Genomic DNA, 24,834 nt, shown 5'->3' with positions numbered 1-24,834 from the left:
CCTTGTGAACGATTTCTTGGGCATGCACGGTTTGGAGTGGAACAATGTGCAGCAAATCTCTGTTGACGGCTGTCCCGCTATGATGGGTGGAAACCGCGGTTTCAGGGGCTTTGTGCAGCGGGAAAACTCGGACATTCATGTGGATCATTGCGCACTGCACCGCTACTCGCTTGCGTCCAAATCTCTGCCGGAGAGCTTGAAAATAGTGTTCGACCAAGCAGTGAAGGTTGTAAACTTCATAAAAGCGAAGGAGTTGAACAGTCGTCTTTTCAAGGAACTGTGCAAGGAGATGGGGCAAAAATATGAGGCATTACTGTACCACACAGAGGTGCGATGGCTATCTCGTGGCAAAGTGATCACCCGTTTGTTTGAACTTCGTGAGGCTGTTGAGATTTTCTTGATAGAAAAGAAGTCGGGCTTGGCCGAATACTTTTCAGACCCCCATTGGATTGCCCAGCTTGGCTACCTGGCCGATATTTTTGTTGAGTTGAACAAAGGGAATCTGTCAATTCAAGGCAAGTGTGTGACTGTGATCCACTCGAAAGAAGCTGTAGCAGCATTTATCGCGAAGATGAAGTTGTGGATTAAGCGGGTCAACAGAGGTGTACTGGCACAGTTTCCAACGCTCGACATGTATCTCGAAGGCCTGGAGACAGAGAATGAACCCGACTTCACAGAGGCGTTGAAAGGGAACATAGCTGACCACTTGGGACAGCTAGTCGAGAAAATGGAAGAATATTTTCCGGATTTGGACACCACTAACATGGGATGGCTAACTGAACCGTTCAGGTGTCTTGACAGCCAAGTGGACGACGATGACTTTCCCGCCAAGGAGGAATTCATCGCCCTCAGAATGAGTGAGGCCTTGAAAATTGATTTCAAAGAAAAGAATTTGGATGCATTCTGGATAGAAAGACTTCAGGATGCACCAACATTGGCCACACGGGCATTGAATGTTCTCATCTCCTTTTCGACATCATATCGTTGCGAACAAGGATTTTCGACCATTGTAGGGTTGAAAACCAAAAAGCGGAATCGCCTGGATGTCGAAAACGACGCAAGAATTGCCCTCAGTACAACCAAACCCAGAATTGCAAAGCTAGTGGTAGATATGCAAGCTCAACCTTCGCACTGATTGAATATTATCTTTGTCATTCCACGACAGTTGTCTTGGTGTTTGCTATCCCTTGCTTGCATTTGTTCCTTGGCAACGAACGTCTGCAGCCTTTTTCCACTGATAAACCAATTTATTTCTCTTTCAAACTTGATGTCGCTTTTTCTCAGGTCGGTCTCTCCCTCAGGTAAAACTCCCATCCTGGACTGGACGATCGTTTTTGAGTGTTTAGTGATGAAACGTGGTTTTGATGGAAGAGGGGGGTAAAAACCTGTCTGGAAAGTCTGGTTTTGGGTAACGGGGAGAAAAAGGTTGGGAACCACTGGTTTACGGCAATGTCAGGAGTGATTAAATGATACAACCTGGATAAGAAGATTTCATGTTCCGCATGGTTTCTGCAAAAAACGAGTGAGGTTGAATATATGATTTCATTTGACTGCTTCACATTGAACACAATATTGAAATTATTCGGAGCGACTGCCGAGGTGGCACACTACACATGAGGTGCTCAAATAAGTGGGAACCGTAAGAATGATTAGATTATCGATAAGCTATGGGATCAATCTAATTTTGCGGATCTATTATTTTCGAAGTGGTCTGGTGCACAAGACCTTAGTAGCCAAGCGCCATTAACCCCACATACAACACACAGGATGAGTATTGGGAAGGAGGCTGTTCTTACAGTAATACTCGACATCGCCTGTCAAACATATACCTTCCATTGCACGTAACTTCGACTGTAAACTCCGGACTTCGTCCCGATCACATTCGCAAGTCCCCGCATCTCCTTTGGGACCCCGCGGCCCCATTTTGCCCCTTAAACTCATTTCAGAGTGGTGATCATACGCACGACTGCAATTGCCAACAAGTTTCCGCACGGCCCAAGCTAATCTCAAGGAATCGTGGTCGTTTACAGACGTGACTGCCCCAACGAACGCTAAAGTCATACAAACTTGCAAGGTCCACGGATTCATCTTCAGAAATTACTTCAACGTATCAGACACCCATTTACAGTTATAATACAGATATGGATCGCAGCACTCTCTTATATAGGTTAATGCGTAGGCTCGTCTGGTCGAAGTGCAAACAAAGCACTTAGCATAGCAATTATCTTAAAGACCGATAGACCTAATAGACCAATAGTAAAACATGAGAAACAGATATTATGTTAAGTGCTTGAATTGTTTTCATATAATACTCGACTTACATATACACTTGTACCTATAGGCCTACTTGAGATGATGGATGTTGTATCTAATGATTTTTCGAACAAGCAATTTAGTCATAGATGAGCAGCTGAGTATGCAATTTAAAAAAATAATAATATTGAATACGGTGTTAATCACGGAAGTTTCAAGCCATGATTGCCGTGCATTCGTGAGTGGAGGAGGTTGAATCGGTATATACGGCACTATATGTAGATACAGAGTGGCGAGATAGCGTGATGGTGCAATCCACTGCTGCACTACCAACGTATTGCGGGTTCGAGTCCGGTCAAGGTCGATTCCAGAATTCCTACCTGAATATTGGAGGTTTATCTATGCTACTCCCCCCATCTCATCCGTGTAAGCGGTGTCTTATAAAAGCCAAGAAGTGGGTCGTGCTCGTGCTACAAGTCGGCAGCTATACGGAATAAAATTTTAAAAAACTAGGCCTGGTGTAAATGACCATAGTTGTCGACAATCACCATGGATACCACAAATAACAACAACAAGAACATTGTACACTATATTAGTTCAATTCATAATGAATATCATCATTTAGCAACTGCACAATGCACATTAAATAACTGGCATGATAGATAGGTCGTACGCGCATTCATAAATCGTAACGAAATTATTTGCTTATCATATGTCAGGATTAAAGCGACCACCTTTGCTGTCACAATTTAATTCTCACTCATTTTGATGGGAAGATTTTCATCGTGAGACGCAAAAACACAACCGTGCTTCATGTTAAATGACACGCCGTTCGGCAGCTAATAGGCCTATATATTCATCTCAAAACCGTAGGTGTATCTTTAGTAGGGATGGTGTGAACCTCTGAAAGGTTCAGGTTCGTGTGAACGCGTACCTTTTTGAAAGGTTCTGTGTGAACGCGAACGTGAACCTCATGACGTCACGTGACGTCATATTGCTGATTCCAGCCCTACATTTCAGTGAAGTGACAGTCTTTATATTATTGACCACATAATGCCACAATGCTGAAGTACATATTGACGTTTTAAACGACGCCAAATGTATCAACTGGGGCAATCAAATGATATAATAGTCCCATGAAATCACTATCTATCGTCGCTTTGCCAACATTTTCGACGAGGACTTGCGAGGAAATATACGCCTCCACGGTCTTCTAGACCAAACCGTATAATGTATTCGACGTCTGGGTATAGCTATTGCTTGATATTGCTTGATATTGAGCGGAGTGTAAAACGGGTTTCTGTACTTCCTACCGATATTACCCCATTAAAAACTAATACAGCAGTAGCCAACACTCCAATCGCACGGATTTGTTTTATTTATGATACAATACACATATGAAATTAAGATTGACCCGATACGCGTGCTAGATTTTTACATTAGACGGCGACACCAATTTCATTGATTTGTTGAATAAGCATCATTCGCCAATTATCTACACATGCTATATGTAGTGTATTTCGCTCTTGGTGTTGTGTGGTTGCGGGTAAACTCACAGCACGGAGTCACTAAATATTCACAAACGGAAAGATGGATATTTTGAGCAAACTTTTTTAACAAAGCAAGTAAAATATCTGAGATTGGCGGGTGCATGCCCGTTTGATGATGTTTATTTTTATGCTGCCAGCGCCATGCATAGAATGGTGCGAAGTTGAAATGCAAAGAATTTCAAAGAAAGATGTTATAATGACGTGAAAAATGGTAATATATAAAAAGGTTCACAGTCCAGAACCTTCCAAAGTTCGTTTGTGAACGTGAACCTCTAAATTTCTGAGGTTCACACACAGAACGCGAACGTGAACGTCACGTTCACACCATCCCTAATCTTTAGTAATCAGAACATTCGAGGTATTTTACATAACTCGAACTCACCATGGACAATACACATAATTAGCAGGGCAATCGGTGAAAGTCGCGTAAATAGGGTTGCATTTAAAACAAACGATGATTTAAAACGTTTTGCTTAAGACATGTTTTAAACAGTGTTTCCAAACAATGACATTGAATTTTTTAAAAGTTGTATAATTGTGCAAATACTTCGAAAAAATTTACCATGGGCCAACGGACAATTTGCACCGATACAGTCGCCGCACGATGTGGAATGGTTAGAACCCTCGAAATCGTCGTCGGTTCAACAGCTGTAGCACTTATATAGGTCATTGGTAGGGAATGGATGTTTTGTTGATGATGACCGCCGACCATAAAAATCCTGCATTACGATGTAGTGCTAGTTACAGATATTTGTTGGTTTTAAGACAGGGCTCGGAAGACCTTTTCGTCAACGGAGCCATATTTGCCCTATATTTTCAATGGTCAATGTCGAAAAACTGCTACGTCACAATTAAAGACTAGTGGCGTCCTGACCAAAACAAAAACAAAACAAAAAAAAATAAAAAACAAGTTTTAAAAAGGTCATGTTTTAGACATGTCTGTCTTATATTGATTTTTTTAAAATGCAACCCTATACGCCTATAATATTGCTTACATTTTTGTGTAGATGACTGGATTAGTTATAGAACTATCTAGCCAACGTGATTGATATAATTTCATATGTGTATCAATAGTATTTATTGCTTCTGTGTCGCACAGCTTTCCCAACCCTCAATCATAAATTATCATCAATCGTCAAATAACGGATGCATGATGTCGAAATGCCCACACGCATTTGAACTCCTTTGTTTGACTATTGTTATTGTTGTTGACTTACTCTGTTTGGCAACTTATCGTGCGAGGTAACGTGCCATAGCTGCATATCATTCGCCATTGATCGGCAAGGCTACCGAATCAACTCGGCAGACGCATTTGTGTAAAAGATGCATTCAAGAATAGTTAGATTACTGACGCTTGCGATTTGCTGTCACTCTATCTCAGAATGTCAAAGTGCTGGAGATATCCGACGGCGGGTGTTAAGAGATCTAGTGACTCTACGATTGCAGAATATTGGACAAGCGCATCAAAGAACGGAGAAGTCAGCACATAGTGAGAAGATAGATTACTAACATACATAGAACAGGAGTTTCCAACAGAGAAGTCGCGACCCCCATGGGCACTGCTCCCTCTAAGCTGCGTGCGTGCGCAATTGCGCACTGCTGATAAGGTCTCTGCGCACAGAAAATTTAAGCTGTGTACAAGAAAAAAGTCCAACGTGAATTGAAAAGAAAATAAACACATTATAATTCGTTCTGTGCTATTTTTCAATGTGAGTCACGTGTGCAACCGACCAGCGACTAGCTGTTCCAACGAAATATGCGATTCACTTACGAAGTTACGCAGCTAATCAAGATTATTAAGCCCATTTCCTAATTTACGTGGGTAAGTCGTCTCGGAGAAAAGTCGCCATAAAGTGACGTCACGAAACAACTTGCCGAAGTGTTGCTGATTAGATCGGGCTTACGGGCATATGCGTGCCGCTCAAGTGAAAAAGCAGTTCAAGTTTATGAGCTCGGGGGTTATGATATGCTACGCTACGTCAGTTTCAAAAACCAGCAATACTTTTACGTAATTCCATCATTACCTCGAAGCAAGCCCGAAGGGGCCCAAAGTTCCTCGGAAATCTACATATAATATATTTTGCGGCACCTTTATTCTACGTGAATTTTTTCTTTGCGCCACGCAGGTTTTAGCGTCGCTGTATTTGTTATTGTTAATATGGGTTTTGGGTATATAGGCTACCTTACTGTCTCTCATAAATGCAAGTTAGGAATAAAAATAACACGAATAACAGAAATGACTCTTGTGTCGTAACTATGAGAAAACGAGATTGCGACCGTTCGGATATATTTTGATAGTGATATATCCTACAACCCGCTAGTGCGGGCCAATTCGGCACCATCATTGGCGTCGTCGATTTCCGCCCATCAAAGTCTTCGGCCAACATGCGACTCCGCGAATTGGGCTGCTAATAAGATCCGCGACAATGATCGTCGCATGTTGGCTGAAACCCTCTTCGATATTGATATGTCCAGATCCCGAAATGACCTGGGGCGAATAGTCTCGCCGTTGCAGTCTGAGTCCGAGGTACCATTGCGGCCCGCAAATGTAAATAATGCGCTCCGTGAAGAAATTATAATTTGGAAACGAATGCGTCTCATGAGTTGAGTCCAGAGGTGGTCAAAGTAGTCAAGAAAGCTACTCAAGTAGAAGTAGAGGTAGCGACGAAAAAAATTACTCAAGTGCGAGTAGAAGTACCTCTTCCATAAGCAACCCAAAACTACTTGAAGTAGAAGTAGAATTGACCGACTTTAAATCTACCCAAGTAAGTAAGTAGCTGTGAAAACGATCGTAATTCGATCGCATGGATTGTCAAAAGCTGTAAATTCAACTATGTGAAAGTTGCAGAGCTTGATTCATATTGATGCATACCAGGAGGTATCCAACTTTCGACAGCATAAGCATTCGTCCGCATCATGCGATGAAAATGATATTATTGATATGGAAATGCGATACTAATCCTGTTTACTCGAACAGCCCGTTTTTACATGGCGCCCTCCTCTATATTATAAGGCCTGTAGTTTAGTCGAAGAACAATACGGAAAAGCTGTATCGGATACGGTGTAAACCAGTGGTTCCCAACATTTTTGTCTTCATTCCCCTCTTCAGATTTATTCCGAGCCTTCATTCCACACCAGGAACGTAGCAGCTCTTTTTCAGCCCCGCCCAAAAACGTTGGTCTTGAGCCCCCAGAACCCTCTCAGCTCCGCTGAGCCAGTACGCTTTTCCCTGCAACTTATCAGCTACATTGGTTCTACTGTTTAGTGCGTCGCCTGACTTCAACTAAGCGCGCCAAGCGCGAAAAATTTATATAATTCGTGTTTGAATCGGCCAATATGATCGGGAATTGCATATATTTTGCTATCAAGTTTTTATCCCCTCTCTGCTCCCCAGTGTTGGGATGACTCGAGTCAACTTTTTCGTATGACTTGACTGGACTCGAGTCACTTTGCAAAAATGACTTGACTTGACTTGACTCGGAGCTTCAGAAATCTGCATTTACTCGTGACTCGGAGCAAAATTTACGAGTCAATTTCAAGTCATTAAGTAATCAGTGTCGATTAAATCAATGGATCTCGTGTATGTTCGGATTGTTCAAGATACGCCGGTGTCACTTGTGAGAGCAATCAGTCATTCACTGATTGCACGTTACACTGATCCTCCATTGTTACATCACAAATAATTTGACCGCAAACGAAACGATCGCAGTTTACGTTGTCGTACCAGTAGCGGATAATCTAATAGCAATGTGTCTCAGTTTCTTCGACGGCTCAATGCTTACGTTGCGCATTGCTCAGTTTTGGCAACCCTCTTGTATGATTTAAATCGAACAAATATAGTCTGTGCGTTTATATTCTTACGGATGTGTAGATGAGTAGTGTAGGCTATTGTACCAAATCAAAGTGTGTCAACTTCTCGGGGATTCGTATTCGCTTCGTATTTTGGCTGATTATAACTGACTGTAGCATGTAACAGTACAGCTACTCACGTATTCTAATAGCAGTTGTACGTGTGCGTGGGCCATGTATTGTCTTTTTGCATGTTTATTTAACTTTATATTCGTTATTTGACTCAAGATAGATGACCAATTCATCTGTCTTTCACACACTCAGCAAAATGTGATGGCTTTGAATCGTCACTCATACTTCGAAATACAATTTGACTTGAATTGTGACTTGACTCGTGACTTGACTTGACTTGACTCGACTTGACTCGAGTCACCTTAAAAAAACGGGTGACTTGACTTGACTCGAGTCACCTTCGAAAATTGATTGACTTGACTTGACTTGAGTCAAAATGTCCAATGACTCGAAGGTAGTGACTTGATCCCAACACTGCTGCTCCCGTATTCAGATTTACCGGTAAAGCTGAGTGAGGTGTGTTGGAAAAAGTAGGAGGAATCCTAAATAAGAATTAAACATCTTCGGGCAGACCCGTTGGTGTATTGACTTCGTTACATTATGTTATTTCATGACCTCCTATATCTGCTACGTTAAAAGATATGGAAATCACCAAAACTAAAAGGCAAATACGATTTCAAATTGGTATTGCTTTATTGGCAAATTATTTTTCCCTGCGTGATGGCATTTGTCCTGTGGGGTTCAGATCGCTAGGAAAAGCCATTTAGCCAATTAAAAATAGATGTATATTGTATATATATCGAAGTTTTGGGTCGCAACAAGGGCATTCCTTCTCGGCCAAGGTCTTCTCGCTGCTGATCGTTCTGGAGCACTTCTCGGAGTTGCATGTTACATGGCCCATAACTTCATATGCCTTGGTTCGTCGTGTCGCATTCATGGCCGGCGCCGAAGTCTCCATTTCTATAAATTCTACGTATTTTTGTAGAGGAAGGGTACTCAATAATACATATTCGTCAATAGTAAATCGCACACCCAGCGCGAAAGCATTTTGAAAAAGTGGCATAAATTTCCCAAAAATACTTTAATTTATGTTTATTCACGAAATAATTTTGGGCCCCTTCGAGGTCGCCCCTCCCAATTGGGGGGTTTGGGGTGCGGCAGTTACAGTCCTGTTCCCCAGTACCCAGCACTTTTGTCATCACAGAGCAGCTATTTGCTGGTTTGACTACACAAGGCACACAACCATACCAGTACGCAAGAAAATCGCTTATAACTGCAACATAAAACGTATTGTGAACCGATACCAAAAACGCTCAAAATTTCGCGAAAGCGTTATTTCACGTCAAACTAGTCGTGCTGGATGCGTTTGTGACGCCATGATTGGCCATCCAGAGTTAAAAATGAGGTTTTGTGAAAAACACGCAACCTAATTTTCGATACATACATTGCAGAGCAGTTAACTGGTACCGGTAATTGCGCATGTGTCTCCGTGAATATGTTGACTGTCCTGAATATAACTTCGAACAAACGCGTCTATTCCCCACCTGAAACCATTCAATTCCCCACCAGTGGGGAATTCCCCACCGTTTGGGAACCACTGGTGTAAACATTTTGCGCGATTAGTAAACGTTATTAAAAAATATGGTGGATCTTAAAATTGCCATATTGTGTAGCTTTATTTCAGTAAATTAAAGGCATTTCTACACTTGCTTTTATACTTCAACATGTATGTTCTCCAGACAAATGAACTGAAACTAATTAGAACCTAAAGTATGATACTGGGAATTGAAAGAGAATTATAAATACTACTTCTGAAAGCGGAAAATGTATCTCATGTCTTTGGTCCAGAAAGTTTCAAAGGTGGTACGCTAAAACAGATCTAAAGCTAAGAAAAAGTCAGAGACAACTTTTCCAGATTAGTACACGCCATGGACTGCTAGATTACGACATGATAAGTAAATGCTAGATTGCGAAGCATCAGTTTCAAACGTTATGATGGGCCAAGTATACTGTGATGAAATATTGCGGTGTGAACGGAACCACGCAACCCGATACCTAAAGTATATTCACCGATACTTTGGTGAAATCATATTGGTCACTCTATTTCCAATGTGCGCGAAGAAAGTTCTGGGATTTACTCAACTGTCATGAAAATTAAAGTTGATACTTCGCGAAAACAGACCCGAAATTCCTCAGGCTATCTTTCTTATTGGAGGATTAAACTACTTCTACTTGACAAACTGAAAATAGCGAAAAGTAACTAAGTAGATCACAAAATATTACGAATTAGAAGTAGAAGTAGCGAAAATCAGATCTACTTGAGTAAGTACCAGAAGTAGAGGCAAACTACTTGAGTACTTCCAAAAAGTAGAAGTAGCCTACTTCGTTACTGACCACCTCTGGTTGAGTCATCACTCGAGTCATTACAACTCTGATATTTCGCATGGCGAGTAATTTCACGTAGCACTAGCACTAGCTACTTCTATTAGATATAGATAGAAATCGTCCCAAAAGACCTATATACGTTGTTATAGTCTTGAATTGATAGACAGGGGTTGACGAATTCATATTGCTATTACTGCGCACATAGTTGTCAGCATCCGATGTAGGCCGTGAGTAGGTTTGGGCGAAGATGCTGACCATTCTTCTTAGTAATCAAATCAGCACGCCAAATTGAGAGATGGGTTGCGGAACATTTTCATATCATAATTTGGGGTCGCGACCACGAACAGTGTTGGAACCCCTGCTATAGAAGAACTAAGCCGATAAAATATTCGATATGAAAACCACAGATATATTCCATCACGTTTCACAGTTATGCGCTAGTTGTATTATAAACGGGCTGGAATAAATAATTTGCCCCGTATTTTCAAATCTATTTTGCTCGACGTGAATTTAGGAGCTAGATACCATGTTTCCCTTGCTTACAGCATATTCAACTGCCACGATTGAGACAACATCAGGGCCAGTAGTAGGAGCTACCCACGAAGATTCCTACGCCTTCTACGGAATTCCGTATGCAGAACCCCCCATTGGGGATCTACGGTATATTATTTTACACTCAGACTTGTACTAATAACTATACCCAATATATTTAGCTGACGGTAAACTAACTACCGTTATTACGTAGCTCTATAGGTCTAGTTCTAAATGCATATTTCTAAATGAGAATAGTTAGTTCTAGATTTCCTAATTTTAAAAAACGAGTATTTATAGTTATTCTCGTCTAGTTGCGTATTATGCAAAGTAATTTTACTTCTAGTTCAAGTTGTGACTTTTAAAAACTGAGTAGTTCTAGTTATTCTAGTGTTAGTTGCAACTTTTGAAAAGTGAATCATTGTAGTTTTAGTTGCGAATTTTGAAAATTCAGTGGTTTGTACAGGGATGTTTATATTCTACTGGATACTTACTTGCTGTCAAAACAGAATTCATAATTACGCAGGTGGAAAGACCCAGTCTCTGTTCAGACTCCATACGCCAGGATTAATGCTACGGTCAACTATCGCGTTCGCTGTTATCATGAACCGACTAATTGGAACATAGTGGTAAGATAATACAGTACTAGAGTAATTATGTATTCGGACTAGTTCTGTTATGAGGTATTGGCGATATCATGGTATTTTGGGTATTTAAACTTTTCAAATTGCTCTATTTGAAGAGCAGGGCAAGTTTTTGCAACTTTTGCAACTTGATTTTGGTAAAGTAGCTAACACTGAGTTTTGCTGCAGTGCTTTCGGCCAAGTTTGCAGCCTGGGATGTTTGGATTATAGTGTTTGATTTTTTTATGGACTAACTAAATTATGTCTGCATTGCGTTATTTTGTTGCTGTGAACCAGAAAATGTAATTTTGACAGCTCTGCGGGAGCTGACAGCGAAATGCTGTCATGTAGGTTGGAAACCTAAAGAACACAAATGTGTATGTATGATCGATTGAATAGCGAAGAAAGAAACGAAAGAAGAAATCCTGCAAATCTTAAACAGTTGGCTAATACAATGGAAACTTTCGATTATCTCATACCAAAATAATTCTAAAGAATTATAAATGCAACTGCAAATTTTGTTAAAATTAAGTGCAACTTTCTCACGACTTTAATGCAACAAAAACTTGCCCTAATGATAGGTTTGTGGTGTCCTGTATAAATTCCAGAGCGACGTTGTTGCTATCGAAAATTTTGGACTTTAAAACATAGTATTTACGGCCGCTGGATTTAATATAAAAATGCAATAATTTGCCCTGTAAATACTACTTGTTTGAAATCCAAAATTTTCTATTGCAATAACTTCACTTCAACAGGTTGGAATTGAGCCAAATTTGATATTCAACGTTTTTCTAGACAACCTAACAATTCCACGGGGATGGACAGTAAAATTTGAAGATATTTTTTATATAATGAATACAAAACCTTATCTACTGGTTGGAACTGAGACAAATTTTAAGTGCAGCGTTTCTTAGGCACACTCACAATTTTATCAAATAGCAATTGAAATTTAAAAAAATTGAACAGCCGTTCTGCATGCCTTCAACTATAACCTATTCTTGATATCATCAGGAGAGCGAAGATTGCCTGAACTTGAACATTTTTGTGCCTTTGACCGTCTCGCTGCCGGCCACAAGCCAGAATTTACTGCCGGTGATGTTTTATATTCACGGCGGATCATTCAAAAGAGGAAGCGGCACCGACGACAGCTTAGACGCCAGAGAGCTGTCCCGAGTAACAAACACGGTTGTTGTCACGATAAACTATAGACTTGGTAAGTCAGTATTAGAAATCTCTTGTCCAGTTTCAAAATTAACGAGTTTGTGTCGGTTCCAAATGAGTATTAAAAGCAGTGCTCGGTCTAAACCGGTTTGAGATCGGTCTCTAAAGTTAGATAGGCCTACATCTCACGATTGACCATTGTTCGGTATACGGTTCTGGTATAAGATTCTTTTGACACGTACTGGTCCTCAATTTTGCCTTCGCTTATCCAACTATTTACTTTTGGTCTCGCATTCCCTTATCCGCATCTCCCGCTATGTATCATTGAACAACCTCTGAAATAATAATTATAGCTCATAATAAGACAGTTCAGAGGAATCCCGCTGTATATTTCCATTTCCGTTTAATACGCCCTTCAGGGACATTGGGATTTCTTACTCTCGAAGAGGATGGACAGGACTATATAGTAGGCAACCAAGGCCTGAAGGATCAACGACTGGCTTTACAATGGGTCCAGGACAATATTGAAAGCTTTGGAGGAAATAAAAATCAAGTAATTTCTCTTCATATATGTACGTACATATATATCATCAATGCGAGATCCTAACAGCGAGAACGGTTATATATAAATGGGCATTGTCTAGTACGATGTGGATATACACAGTTTTATATAGAGTTCCGCCTGCAACGAATAGAGCGCTCGATCCAACAGAGTTGACTCCTTAATCAGTGACCACCAAGTAAGCGAATTTTTTCCATCATCTCGTCATCACTACGCTAATGTCCTGATGAAAGCATATGTAACCAGCATGGACCTTGTCCTAGATCAGCAACAAGAAGATCATCCTCGCTCGCATGAGAGAGTTAGTGCTTAATTCAGCCTGCATTATATTCTAGACCTTGTCAGGGGTATGGAATTTAGTAAATTTCAACTGATTTAGAACGAAAGGGGGCAGTGTTTTATGCAGGCTATGCTTAGGAATTATCCAAAAGATAATTGTGACTTGTTATATATGATAGATGTCCAGTGTCCACCAACCATGAATACTAAAACAACAACTTAGTGTCAAAGGATACAAACGTAAATGCACGAACGAATGTAGGAATGCAGTTGATATGTCGTGGTGTGTCCTGGCGCCAAATAATCCAGCATAATAAGTTCAACATTAACTTTGAATCCCGCAGGTGACAATTTTCGGAAACAGTGCTGGCGCTCAGTCAGTGATGCTCCATGTCGTTTCCGCGAAGAGTAAAGACCTATTCCGCAATGCTATACAGCAGAGCAACCCGTCCATCTATTCCTTCTATTACCCGACGCCGAAGACTGCTCTAGAGATATCACGGAGATTGATAGAGGAACTGGGCTGCAACGGCACTACGGGAACGGAAAGACAATGCCTCATGTATGTAATGAGCTTACCAAATAATTTTATGATCAGCAGGTAAGGTCAGGGATGTGTAACTGTACATAATGACCACCTATGTAGAACCCGCTCTCAACTGCCTCACGCAGGGCATTGGTATCCCGGAAACTTGAATTGTTATGCAACAGTTATGGGATTTCACATTGATAATATATCAGATGCATGAGGGTGAGAAAATATATGAGGGACTCGGGACGAGTTATCAAAACATTCTATACTTGAATCAAGTCTTACAGGATGTCTCGAGCCATATAATAACAATAATAATAATATAATAATTTATAGAGCGCCGAATATAACAATATATCATTACTACAGTAGGGCGCTGTACATAAAAGGCAATAAAATATAAAAGTAAACGATATGTATAAAAGACGAAGTGCATAGTTGTAGGGCGGAATGAACACTACTCTAGTTCGAACGCTCGTGTGAATAAAACGGTCTTGATTTTGCGTTTGAAAACATATAGCGAGTCACATAGTCTGATAGAAATTGGAAGATTGTTCCACAGAATGGCGGCCGAGGAAGAAAAGGTTCTCTCACCGTAGGTCGATGTTCTGACTCTTGGAACGGACAAGAGCTTTTGCGACTGAGAACGTAGCGCTCTTCCGGGATTATACATTGACACTAGCTCACGAAGATACGCTGGTGCACTTCCCTCCATGCATTTGAAGACGTACAGAAGAAGCTTGTATTCAGACCTAAATTTCACGGGTAACCAATGAAGGGATCTAAGAATCGGTGTTACGTGATCACGCTTCCTTGACCGAGTTACCAAACGAGCAGCGATGTTTTGGATCTTTTGTAGCTTGTCCATGCAATTTTGGTTTACCGCGTAAAGCAGAGCATTTCCATAGTCAAGCCGTGATATCACCAGCGACAGTATTATGGCTTTGCATGCATCCTCAGATAGGTAGTTCCTAATTCGACTGATCTTGTGGATATACATGAAACAGATCTTTGATGTATAGTCGATATGTTTTTCCATTGAGAGCATGCCGTCAAAGTGAATACCTAGGTTACGTGGGCAGGTCTTGGCTTGGATGGTGATGCGCAGGTGCTGTGACTTGGTCGGTTCATGAGAAATGACCCGAGTAGAAGACGAGGTATCTCTCATATTCAAGAGTCGGGTCACGTGAAAATTATCATTCGAGTCATTATAACCCTACTTAGTATTATAACTAGGGCCATTTTTATATGACCTTAGAAAATCAATTATATGACTTTATTTTTGGGAAAATATGACTTTATATGACTTTATGCGAAAATCGTGTATTTTTACATGTAACCAACGTCACTCATGGAACTGACGAGTAAAACATGAACAACATAACAGAAATACGCATCCATTTTTATTTTAAACCACTTTTTTAGTACAGTTGCATGTAGTGTGGAATGTTGGAGTATTTAAAGTTACGATTTGGACGTAAAATATGACTTTAGTAAGGAAAATGAGCGCTCCACAGACTGTGATGTTGACACTTCTGCAGTTTTGCATACAGCGCTGGTGAAATGTCTTGTCTTTGTAGCTCCATAATTTGTTTCACATCGTTTTCGTCCAATCACTTCTTAATGTAACTTTTGAGCTCACGCGGATCTTTTCCGAATTCGAGGGCATTTAAATCAGCATGAGCCTCTTTGATAGTGTACGTACAACTTTCCATTTTCAAAACGTCTGCAAGAACGCATAAAACAACATGTCCCCAGATTTATCAGAACACGTGTATCACGCTCAGTGAAAAGCTCACCCTTAACTCATCCGCTTAAGATTGATGCTGACCGACCAAAGGCCATTAATTCTGCCATCGGCAAACATCTGTCAGATAATCCGATTTGTGCGAATAATTATCGAGACGACCGATTTCGAATCGTTGGGCGGGGCCGTTCACAATTCCATTTGTGTGCCTTGGAGTCGACTTTTATCAAAATACACCAACCAAAACTCTGTCAACAAAAGGAGTTCGTGTACCACCTAAAAATAGTACATTGAACGCTCTCTCTTTCATGCTGGTGACGTCGTATTTTGTGATACGATTGTTGATATACAATGTTCTTTCCAATTCTCTACTAGTTGCTGACGATTACCCCTGACGAGTGTCAGCAGAAAATATTCGGGTTCATTTCAATATGAATATACTATTCAATTTCCATTTTCAGTATCAAGTTTGAAATATTGTTGTAGTGGAGGCATATTTCTGTTGACTCGTCAACTTTGGATCGTTCACTGAACCTTTGACGCCCTTTACCATAACTCCTTCAGCTTCCCGTGTGTTGACTATTTCTTTCACTTCTGGAAGTCTCTGAACTTCAAATGAGGTCCCACGTCAGTGCACAGAAGTAAAACAGATTGTGTAGCAACACAATGCAATGTGTGACCTTATAATGCAATGTGTGACCTCGTAGGTCTGCGAAGGTAATGTTATGTAGGCTAACCTTACAATTTGCCTTCGTTCAATCAGAAATTGCCTTACTTTCTTAGTGCGTAATTGCTTCAATTGGCACTTTTTATTTAAAGTATACAACAATATGACTTTATAACTCAAATATAACCTAACCAGGAAAATATGACTTTATGACTTTATATGATTTTATAACTTTCTTAATATACCCCATATGGATGCGGTTTTTGCGTTAAAATTGATTTCACGACTTACTGGTACATAGAAAAAAATATGACTTTAATGACTTTAAATGGCTCTAATTATAACGCAACACAGCAATGTCATCTTGACACAGAACTTGGTAGTTTCCTTAGGAAGATGATAATGTGTGCTACTAGTTACTCATCGAATTGGCGTCGCAACATTTCCGACACCAAGTGCGAACTCTTATAGAATTTGTTACTATCATCAGAGTAAGATCTTAAATAATGAACCGCAGGTGATTGGCGTATGAAAACTATAAATTGGACTCGACCTTTCGTGCAATGATTCGACGGTAGACTTGACTTGATGGCAAAATATAGACGACCCAAGTTAAAAGTAGAAATCTGAGGAGTTATTGTTAGCCTACTCGGAACCTGGTGACTTCGTTAGATCCATGTCACTTGGTATTTTATGTTATAAAGGGTCATGACAGTTAAATATTATTGCTCTCCATTGGGAAAACTAGATTGAATTTGAAAAAAAAAATACTTTTAAGATCAAGAAGATCGAGGAACTGTACTGGTTCAATCTGCATCAATGTAATTGCTGACTGGTGTCCATAATCCAGGGTTTGTAACTAAGTCATACTGTCCCGAGCAACAAGTCAATCTCACTTGTGTGGTTTTGACTCGAGTAAATCTTTATTCACCACCGAGTCAAGTGTGACTACAAGTCGGGCAGCAGGATATCGAGTCCGAGTCTAAGTCTCTGCAGAGTTAACTGCTTATTTTCGAGTTCTGATTATGGTCTACCGTCTATTTTACAGCTTTGCTTGAGTGATATCGAATACCGACAGTATTATTATCGGCTACTAATTGACTCCTCACTCTTAGCAGTTTCTGGTCCTTTCTTCCAAGTACTAGTGTACTGAGAGACGAAATACAAATAACGTAACTTTACTGTTATTCCAAATTGCAATGAAATGTATATATTGGCCTTCCTAGTCTGGAGTCATTTGACATTGTTCAGTCACGTGCAAATGACTCGAGTACGTACAGGTAGAGCCAACAATCAAATTGACTCAAGTCGAGTCGAGTCACCAAAGTATCACGACTCGAGTCATTACAACCCTGTCATGTCCAGCTATAAAGCATCGAAGTTCAAGCATAATTAGTGTTTTTCTATTTTCCAAAATTTCAGAGACACCCCACCAGAGAAAATAGTGGAGAAGGGCCCATCCGTAGAAACAGCTACCGCCATAGCCGAGAACAACGCAGTTTACGACGAAGAAACATTTCTCCCAGTTGTAGACGGTGAGGACATCAGAGACGTACCAATGGACTTGTTCAAAATAGGGGAATGGAACAGAGAGAAGAACTTAATAATCGGCGTCAACACGGAAGAAAGTTTGGACTTCCAATTTTATTTCCCAGAAGGAACCGTCCTTGATGAGGAATTGTTCTTGGTACGTGCAAACTTAACTACGTGACAGACAAGCATATATCCCGGTGGCCTACATTATATATTTCCCAATACCCGTAACAGTCGAAATAGCCTTAAACTCTATAAACTCTTCCAATGCCCAATTGCCCATCAGTAACAATTCCTTTCTTGACTAGGTTTCAATCCAGGAAACGCCCTCTTTCATGATTCAAGATGTGACCATTCACACATGTTACGCCCTTTAGCTCTTTGTAATATACATTGGTTATATAAAATGTTTGGGCGTATTGTCATACTGTGCTTTCTCTGTCTTGGTGAATTCGTTTAGTTACCGTTATACTGAAACTTCCACATAGCAAAACCCTATCTGTCCCGTGGCATGTCCGGAGTCAAGTCGAAATTCAAGCAATTTTAACTGAATGAATACTAGTCAGCCCTCAAGACTACCTGACCTCCATGCGACACATCAACCTCGCTTATCGACACATGCATCATTCTTTCTCATCACTAGTCATTTTATTTTATCACTCATTTCTTTCCATCCAGCGTGCATGCATCTTCTTTACATCGTCTAGTCCAGTGGTTCCCAACCTTTTTCGACTCATCGCCCCCTTTTGAAGCTCCACACCGATCATCGCCCCCCAAATATTGGGAAAATAAAAACAGCACTTCGTCAGCCCCCAAGCATTGGTCTTTGGCTCCATAGGGTGATAAACCAAACCCCAGACCCCCCTCAGCCAGTGGACCTTTTGTCGCGACATATCAGCTGTACTAGGGTTACCATATTTCAGCAACCCGAATTCCGGACACTCTTTAGCGCCCACTAGTGGATATCAAAATTAGTTATGATGTCACACCAGCAAAGCTTTGCTCATAGACCAGGGGTGGTCACGGTCCGGTTCAGGAGTTTGTGGCTTGTAACCGGGACCGAAATCACATGTTTTAAGCCCCTTCCCGCCCAAATAAACAATGATTTTGAGCCCACACTATAGGGTAATCGATACAACTTCTGAAGGGGGGTGCTTGCTATACGAATCTGGTTTCTATATGCATCTGGTCATCAAATTATTTGAATGAATTCTGTCAATAATATTGGTCGTTCTATATATTACTATATACATGCTACTACTCTCCGCCCACATGATCAGAGTTAGCGGTAGTGCTGGTGGAGGATGCTGAGTTCGAAAATACTGGGAGCGTGATTGCACATCGTTAAGTCATGTTCATGTCCTACCGATAAGATTGTTAATCAGCGTTATGCACGTGCGCAACACGGAGCTTTATAAACACCCCACATCCAGTGGTGTCCAACCGTTTATGATCGCGACTCCATCTCCAATTTAAAAATGTTCCGTGGCCCAGATCAAAATTTGACGAGCTGATTACTAAAAGAAGTCAGCACCTTTGCACAGAATTACTCACGGGCTATTTTGGAAGCTGATTACGTTCAACATATTCACAAACCCCAGAATAAAGGCAAACGCCCCTCCCCCACCCCCGTTTGGAACCACTATCTTTGAATAAAGCATTTAAACGGCCTTAACGATCACTAGGAATATACCGTTCTCCTACAATTGCGATTTCAATTTGGCTTATTCCAGTAAATGAAGGTCGTTTGTATTTATATTTTATGGCAGTTTTTGCGAGGGTGGTAGTCTCCATATTAATATCAATAAATGTGATAGTAAATCGCGCGCAGCGCGAAGAAAAATATCATACATCAGCATAAATATTCCCAAACAATATTGTTTTTATGTTGATTTACGAAATAAATTATGAGCCTACGTCAAAATTCCGGACATTTGGCATATTTTAGAAATTCCTCCCGGACTGTAGTTTGAACAGTGAAATTCCAGACATGTCCGGGAAATTCCGGACGTATGGCAACCCTAAGCTATACCCTATTTCATGTACTGTTTGGTGAGTCACCGTATGTCACCTAAACGCGCGAAGCGCGACAAATTTATATAACTCATATTTGAATCGGTCAATATGGCCGGGAATTGCATATATATTGCTATCAAATTTTTTATCCTCTTTCTGCTCGCGTAATCAGATTTACCGGTAGAGCTGAGTGTGGTGTGCTGGAAAAGGTAGGAACCCGAAATAATAATTAAACATCTTCGGGCTGAATCGTTGTTATATTGACTTTGTTACATGATGCTATTTTGTGACCTCCTATATCTGCTATGTCAGAAGATATGGAAATCGTCAAAACGTACCAAACTAAAAGACGCACATGATTTCAAATTGGTATTTCTGTACTGGCAAATAATTTTTTCCTTGCGGATGGCATTTGTCCTGACTCCTGTAGGGTTAAGGTCTCCAGTACAGGAACATTCGACGCCAGCCATTGAGGCGCCTATGGACAATTAAACATATATGTAGGCTATATATATCGAATTTTTCAGTCAGCACAAGGGCACACTTCTCGGAGTCGCATGATACATGGCCTCTAACTTAATATGTCTCGGTGCGTCGTGGCGCAGTAATGGCCGACGCCGAAGTCTCCCATTTCTATAAATCATGCGTATTTTTGTTGGGTGACGGGTACCCCAAACTCAAGATATATGATATTATGAAATCGCGCCCAGCGCGAAAAATTGCTGAAAAAGTTGCATGAATTTCTAAAAGATTACTCTATAATTATTGCTAATTCACGAAATAATTTTGGGCCCCCACCCCCAATTAGGGAGTTTCGGACGCGGTAGTTACGGTCCCGACTCCAATATAGCTGTTTTAACGCGCCATCGCCCCCCCCTATCGCCCCCCCCTATCGCCCCCTTCGGTATTTTGGCCCCCTAGACCGCCAAATCGCCAAAATGATATCGCCCACGTTGGGAACCACTGGTCTAGTTCTAGGTGGGTGTCTGATTTCAAAGACGAATCCAAGTAGTTTCAACACCTTCCTATTTCTTCATTGCATCGCAGTCTTGTGATGTTTTGAAATGACGAAGATATTAATTAACTGATGCTGCTGCCCCTGATCGCATCTGCTTCCTATCATTCCTAGGATCTCAACGAACTGACGTTTGGTCCCGAATACGGCAAAATCATAACTGACAAGTATATTGAAGATTTTCCACCCGCGGAAGGTCAAGATTACAAGGTTACTTTTGGGCATGCGATGTCTCATTACTATTTTGATTGCCCAAGCAGATTGATGGCGAGGTAAGAAACTTCACGCATTTGCGATTGAAGGTAATATCGAACCTAAGATTAGGTAGAAACCTAGGATTAGCTACAACCTCGATGGGATTTATGTGTATGGAATATTTGGCTCCACGATTTCCAAGGACTTTCTGCATTTCCCAGAGGCGTTCCAACACGTATATGTATTTCATAATAGCAAGCAATACCAGGTAGACTTATGAAACGATTCACGCATAACCATAATGATTGTCATTTCCTTGCACAAAATAATTCGACACTTTGGATATAAGACAGTGCGTAAATGAAAATGCGAATAATTTTGAAACTCAAAAAATTGCCGTAAATGACTCTATATTATGATGATTTGCGAAATAATTTTGGGCCCTCCTATTAGGCGGCTTGGAATGCGGCAATCACGGTACTGCGAATATTCATTTGTATCATTGTCTTTTGTTGCAGATACGCATCAGACACTGGTGACGGGGACGTATACTTCTACGCAAATTCGCATCGTGTGTTGTTGGATTATTGCGTGTATCTGCAAGGAGGAAACAAGACTGGATGCAAACTGGCTTATCACGCTTCCGAAATAAGATATGTTTTCAGGACATTACTGGACAGGTAGTTGATGAATTTTCAAGATGGCTTCAATTCGTTGCACCTGTTCGATGCTTGCGTAATTAGTGTTTACTGTGAGCTGTGTTGATGTGTCTGTATTCATGAACACGTAAAGAATTGATTCCCAAAATGTGTGCCGCCACGGATTCTCAGGTCTGCCCCGAATCCTTTTGGAATTTTGGAAAAGATCTACACTCTTAGCGGAAAGGATGTGTATTCACACCAAAGGCCCGAATAGGGTGATCAATCTATCTCAGAATTATATCGCTGTCATAAATCCTACGTTCCTACGTGCATACATAATTTGGATTAAAATGCTGTACTCGGTTTATAGCGCGGTATTAGTCAGAGGCAATGTTCCCTCTAAGCTGCGCACGTGCGCAAATGCGCAGTGCTGACACGGTCTCTGCGCACAGAAAATCTAAGCTGCGCACAAAAAATCCTAAGTGATGACCTTTTTTTTAGTCGTTACGCACTGTTGTCCAAGGGTCTGCGCAGCGAGTTGGTGAGTGTGCGCAGACTCCTCAAATATTAGAGGGAACATTGGTCAGAGGTAGGTTCTGGTTTCATGTACCATGGGTTTATATTCGCACCCATATATCAGGGTGGTACACGGGTAGAAATACACACTCGCTAAGAGCGGGTATGCTATAAATATTTAATATAAGACATTGACTTGGGAAAGGACCCGTCTCCTAAATCGTTATTTGAAGAGCAAGACTTCATGGGCATTGGTTCTTAGATCAGGAAGCGCAAGCTACTAGTAAAATCAGACACTTTCTACCCAATAATGTAGTAAAGTATCTTTCGTTAGTAAAACAAATTTTAATGATTTCTATCTTAATACGTGCTGTAACTACTGGAATTATTTATGGGGCCAGATTTCGTTACAATAAAGTTTTTCACGTAACATTTTGTCACTTTTTAACTCAGAAACGTTTTTTCAGACGAAACTACTTTTCAAGGACAGACAGTTCCAACCAGAAACGAAGATATACAGTACAATTTTAACATTATGTGTGGAAACACAAAATTTGGTCATATTTAAGTTTTTTTATGTCAAAAATCGTCAAAATACTGATTTATTAGGTCAAAATCTTCCGTTTTCTGACCTAAAGAAAGTTGTTCTACTTATAATTCAAGTGGGGTGTCACAAGCTAAAAAAAACTGGGATCCACCAGAGAGAATTCAATGTATATCTCACTCCTTCGCTTTTGTTCAGCCCAGACATCACTGACGATGATAGAGTGGTCGAAGACGAGTTCAGCACGTATTGGGGCAGCTTTGCTCGCACAGATTCGCCGTCTCAAAACCTGGCAAATCCAGTAGGTGACTTTCCGCCATGGCCTGTGTACGAAGCAACAAATGGTGTGTAATTATATCACGGTATACTAAATTCCATATCGACATTTCACCTTCTATGTTTCTCCTATTGAAAGATGGACATTCGTGGCGCCACATGGAAATTACCACCCCCAGTAGCAAAGTGCAGAGCTCCTACAAAGAAAATATTTGTGATTTTTGGGACTCCATTGACTACGCATCTAATGGAAGGCTTCACCTGCCACTGAAATGGATGTACATAATCATAGGAATCGTGCAACTGATTTTCATACACTGATTCATTTCTCTTGACATTCTTAACCAAAGCGGAAGACTGTCAATTGTGTGATATCAAAAATGAAGCATATCCAGATTCTTATCCACTATAACCGGGAGAGGCATACGCTATTACAAATTACGGATGCTCACAAGATTTGAACAATCTGGAGTGGGGGATCCCAACGTTTTTCACAATCTTTTAAAATTAACGCCCCCTATTTTTCAGCCTTGTGAAAAAATTAAGAACCGTTATTTTAATTATGAGATGGAAACTGGCAGTTAGAATGATATACATGCAACACACAATAAATATGATGGTAAATTATTTAATTTTTACGGGGCAGGCTAGAACAAGGCTGGCAGAGAGTTGGTTAACTTATTACGATATCAAAGTATCGTTTTCCAAGTATAGCTTACCATCAGTTACTGTCGTAGGGGGTGAATAGGCTCGCAACCTGGAAAAATTATTGAAGTTGTTTAGTGCCTGGTTTTGTAAAATCAGTCACCAATTCCAATTTTTCAGGGGTTCGTGAACTATAGAATTTCCTGCAAGTAGCTGCTATAGTCACAAGAAAATGGATGGAAACCATTTCATGAACAGTATAAAAGAGTCGTGCAATAATAACAAGCTTTTATATTTTTCATTCGGTCAAGACACACAATGTATATCATCATCAGTGGTGACTCGTCCTATGGGGCAACTGGGGCATTGCCCCACCTAAAATTCTGTTCGGTAACAATTATTTACCATTTATAGACGCACAGCAATCAATATATACCGAGGTCACAGCGAAACCCACATTCTTCTTGTGCTTTCGCTTGTAAATACCAATAGGCCTATACATGGCGAAGTCTCTCTTCGAAAATCGCAGTCACTTCTGCGTTTTCGCTTTGTGAATGCCTAGCCGGGGCTTGCCCCAGTAGCGCTCATTACAAGCTTTCACATTCTATTCCCTCAAAGCCGCGCACAATGAAGAAACGGTGATTTATTCTCTCCTATTCATAAAATTACCGAGCAAGTGGGGCAACCTTGCCTTGTTGCCCCTAAGGTGTGATCGTATCTATATCTGAACTTGGTTACCGTCATATGCGTTGAGTCGACCGTTGCTGGTATAGGTCGATTTTGGTGTTTGGCACCACGATAATAATTCTTGAAATTTGGTGTGTTATGTTGAGAAAATGGTATTTAACACTGCTCCAAGTTTCAGGCGTGCTACTTAAAGATTAGGGTAGTAATTCCGTTTCCGAAGTTCAGTGTGTGCTGATCCATCATGTACACTGTACAGCAAACAGATTTTACTTAAAAGCCAGTATTGGTCTCCATTGATTTTGACGATGTTCCATAGCGAGATCGGTCATGACATTTGGCACGGCAAGTCTTAATGTTAGTATCGACCGCTCTAACAAGTTTTATGTATGTCAGTAAACTATGTGGGTATAGTAATTTCGTTTCCTTAGTCGAGTGAGAGCTGATTCGTCATTTAGCGCTAACAGATTCAGGCAAAAGCTGCTATTGGTCTCTATTGATTTTAACGATGCTCCAAACCTATATCTGTCATGAGTTTTGCACGGTATGTCTTGATTTTAGTGTCGAACGCGGTGCCAAGTCTCAACGTTGACACTCAATGAGTGAGGCAGTTATTTC

General features: G+C 40.7%; 2 protein-coding genes across 2 annotated transcripts in view; one reads left to right on the top strand and one right to left on the bottom strand.

The window, feature by feature from the left end:
* The window catches only part of LOC145442916 (lactadherin-like), a 165,478-nt gene that overhangs the window by 102,849 nt on the left and 37,795 nt on the right, over positions 1–24,834 (bottom strand). The window contains exons 2-3 of the mRNA XM_080320961.1: positions 1,830–1,851; positions 1,477–1,509 (exon numbers count right to left, since the gene is read on the bottom strand). Of these exons, the coding sequence (XP_080177087.1) occupies positions 1,477–1,509; positions 1,830–1,836 (40 nt within the window). The 5' untranslated portion in view covers positions 1,837–1,851. The remainder of the gene's footprint in view (positions 1–1,476; positions 1,510–1,829; positions 1,852–24,834) is intronic.
* On the top strand, positions 5,051–23,514 carry LOC145442815 (cholinesterase-like). Its single transcript, XM_080320828.1, has 11 exons — positions 5,051–5,292; positions 10,595–10,709; positions 11,107–11,209; positions 12,215–12,416; positions 12,784–12,917; positions 13,550–13,767; positions 17,574–17,838; positions 20,830–20,987; positions 21,429–21,590; positions 22,810–22,955; positions 23,027–23,514. The coding sequence occupies exons 1-11, from the start codon at positions 5,127–5,129 to the stop codon at positions 23,206–23,208; spliced, it is 1,851 nt and encodes a 616-aa protein (XP_080176954.1). The 5' UTR covers positions 5,051–5,126; the 3' UTR covers positions 23,209–23,514.

This window comes from Botryllus schlosseri, chromosome 7 (assembly GCF_051294905.1).
Source record: "Botryllus schlosseri isolate E-star chromosome 7, Bs_hap1, whole genome shotgun sequence".
Lineage (NCBI taxonomy): Eukaryota > Metazoa > Chordata > Ascidiacea > Stolidobranchia > Styelidae > Botryllus > Botryllus schlosseri.
Note: the sequence above shows the minus strand (reverse complement) of the source record. Positions and strands in the feature narration are given on the sequence as shown.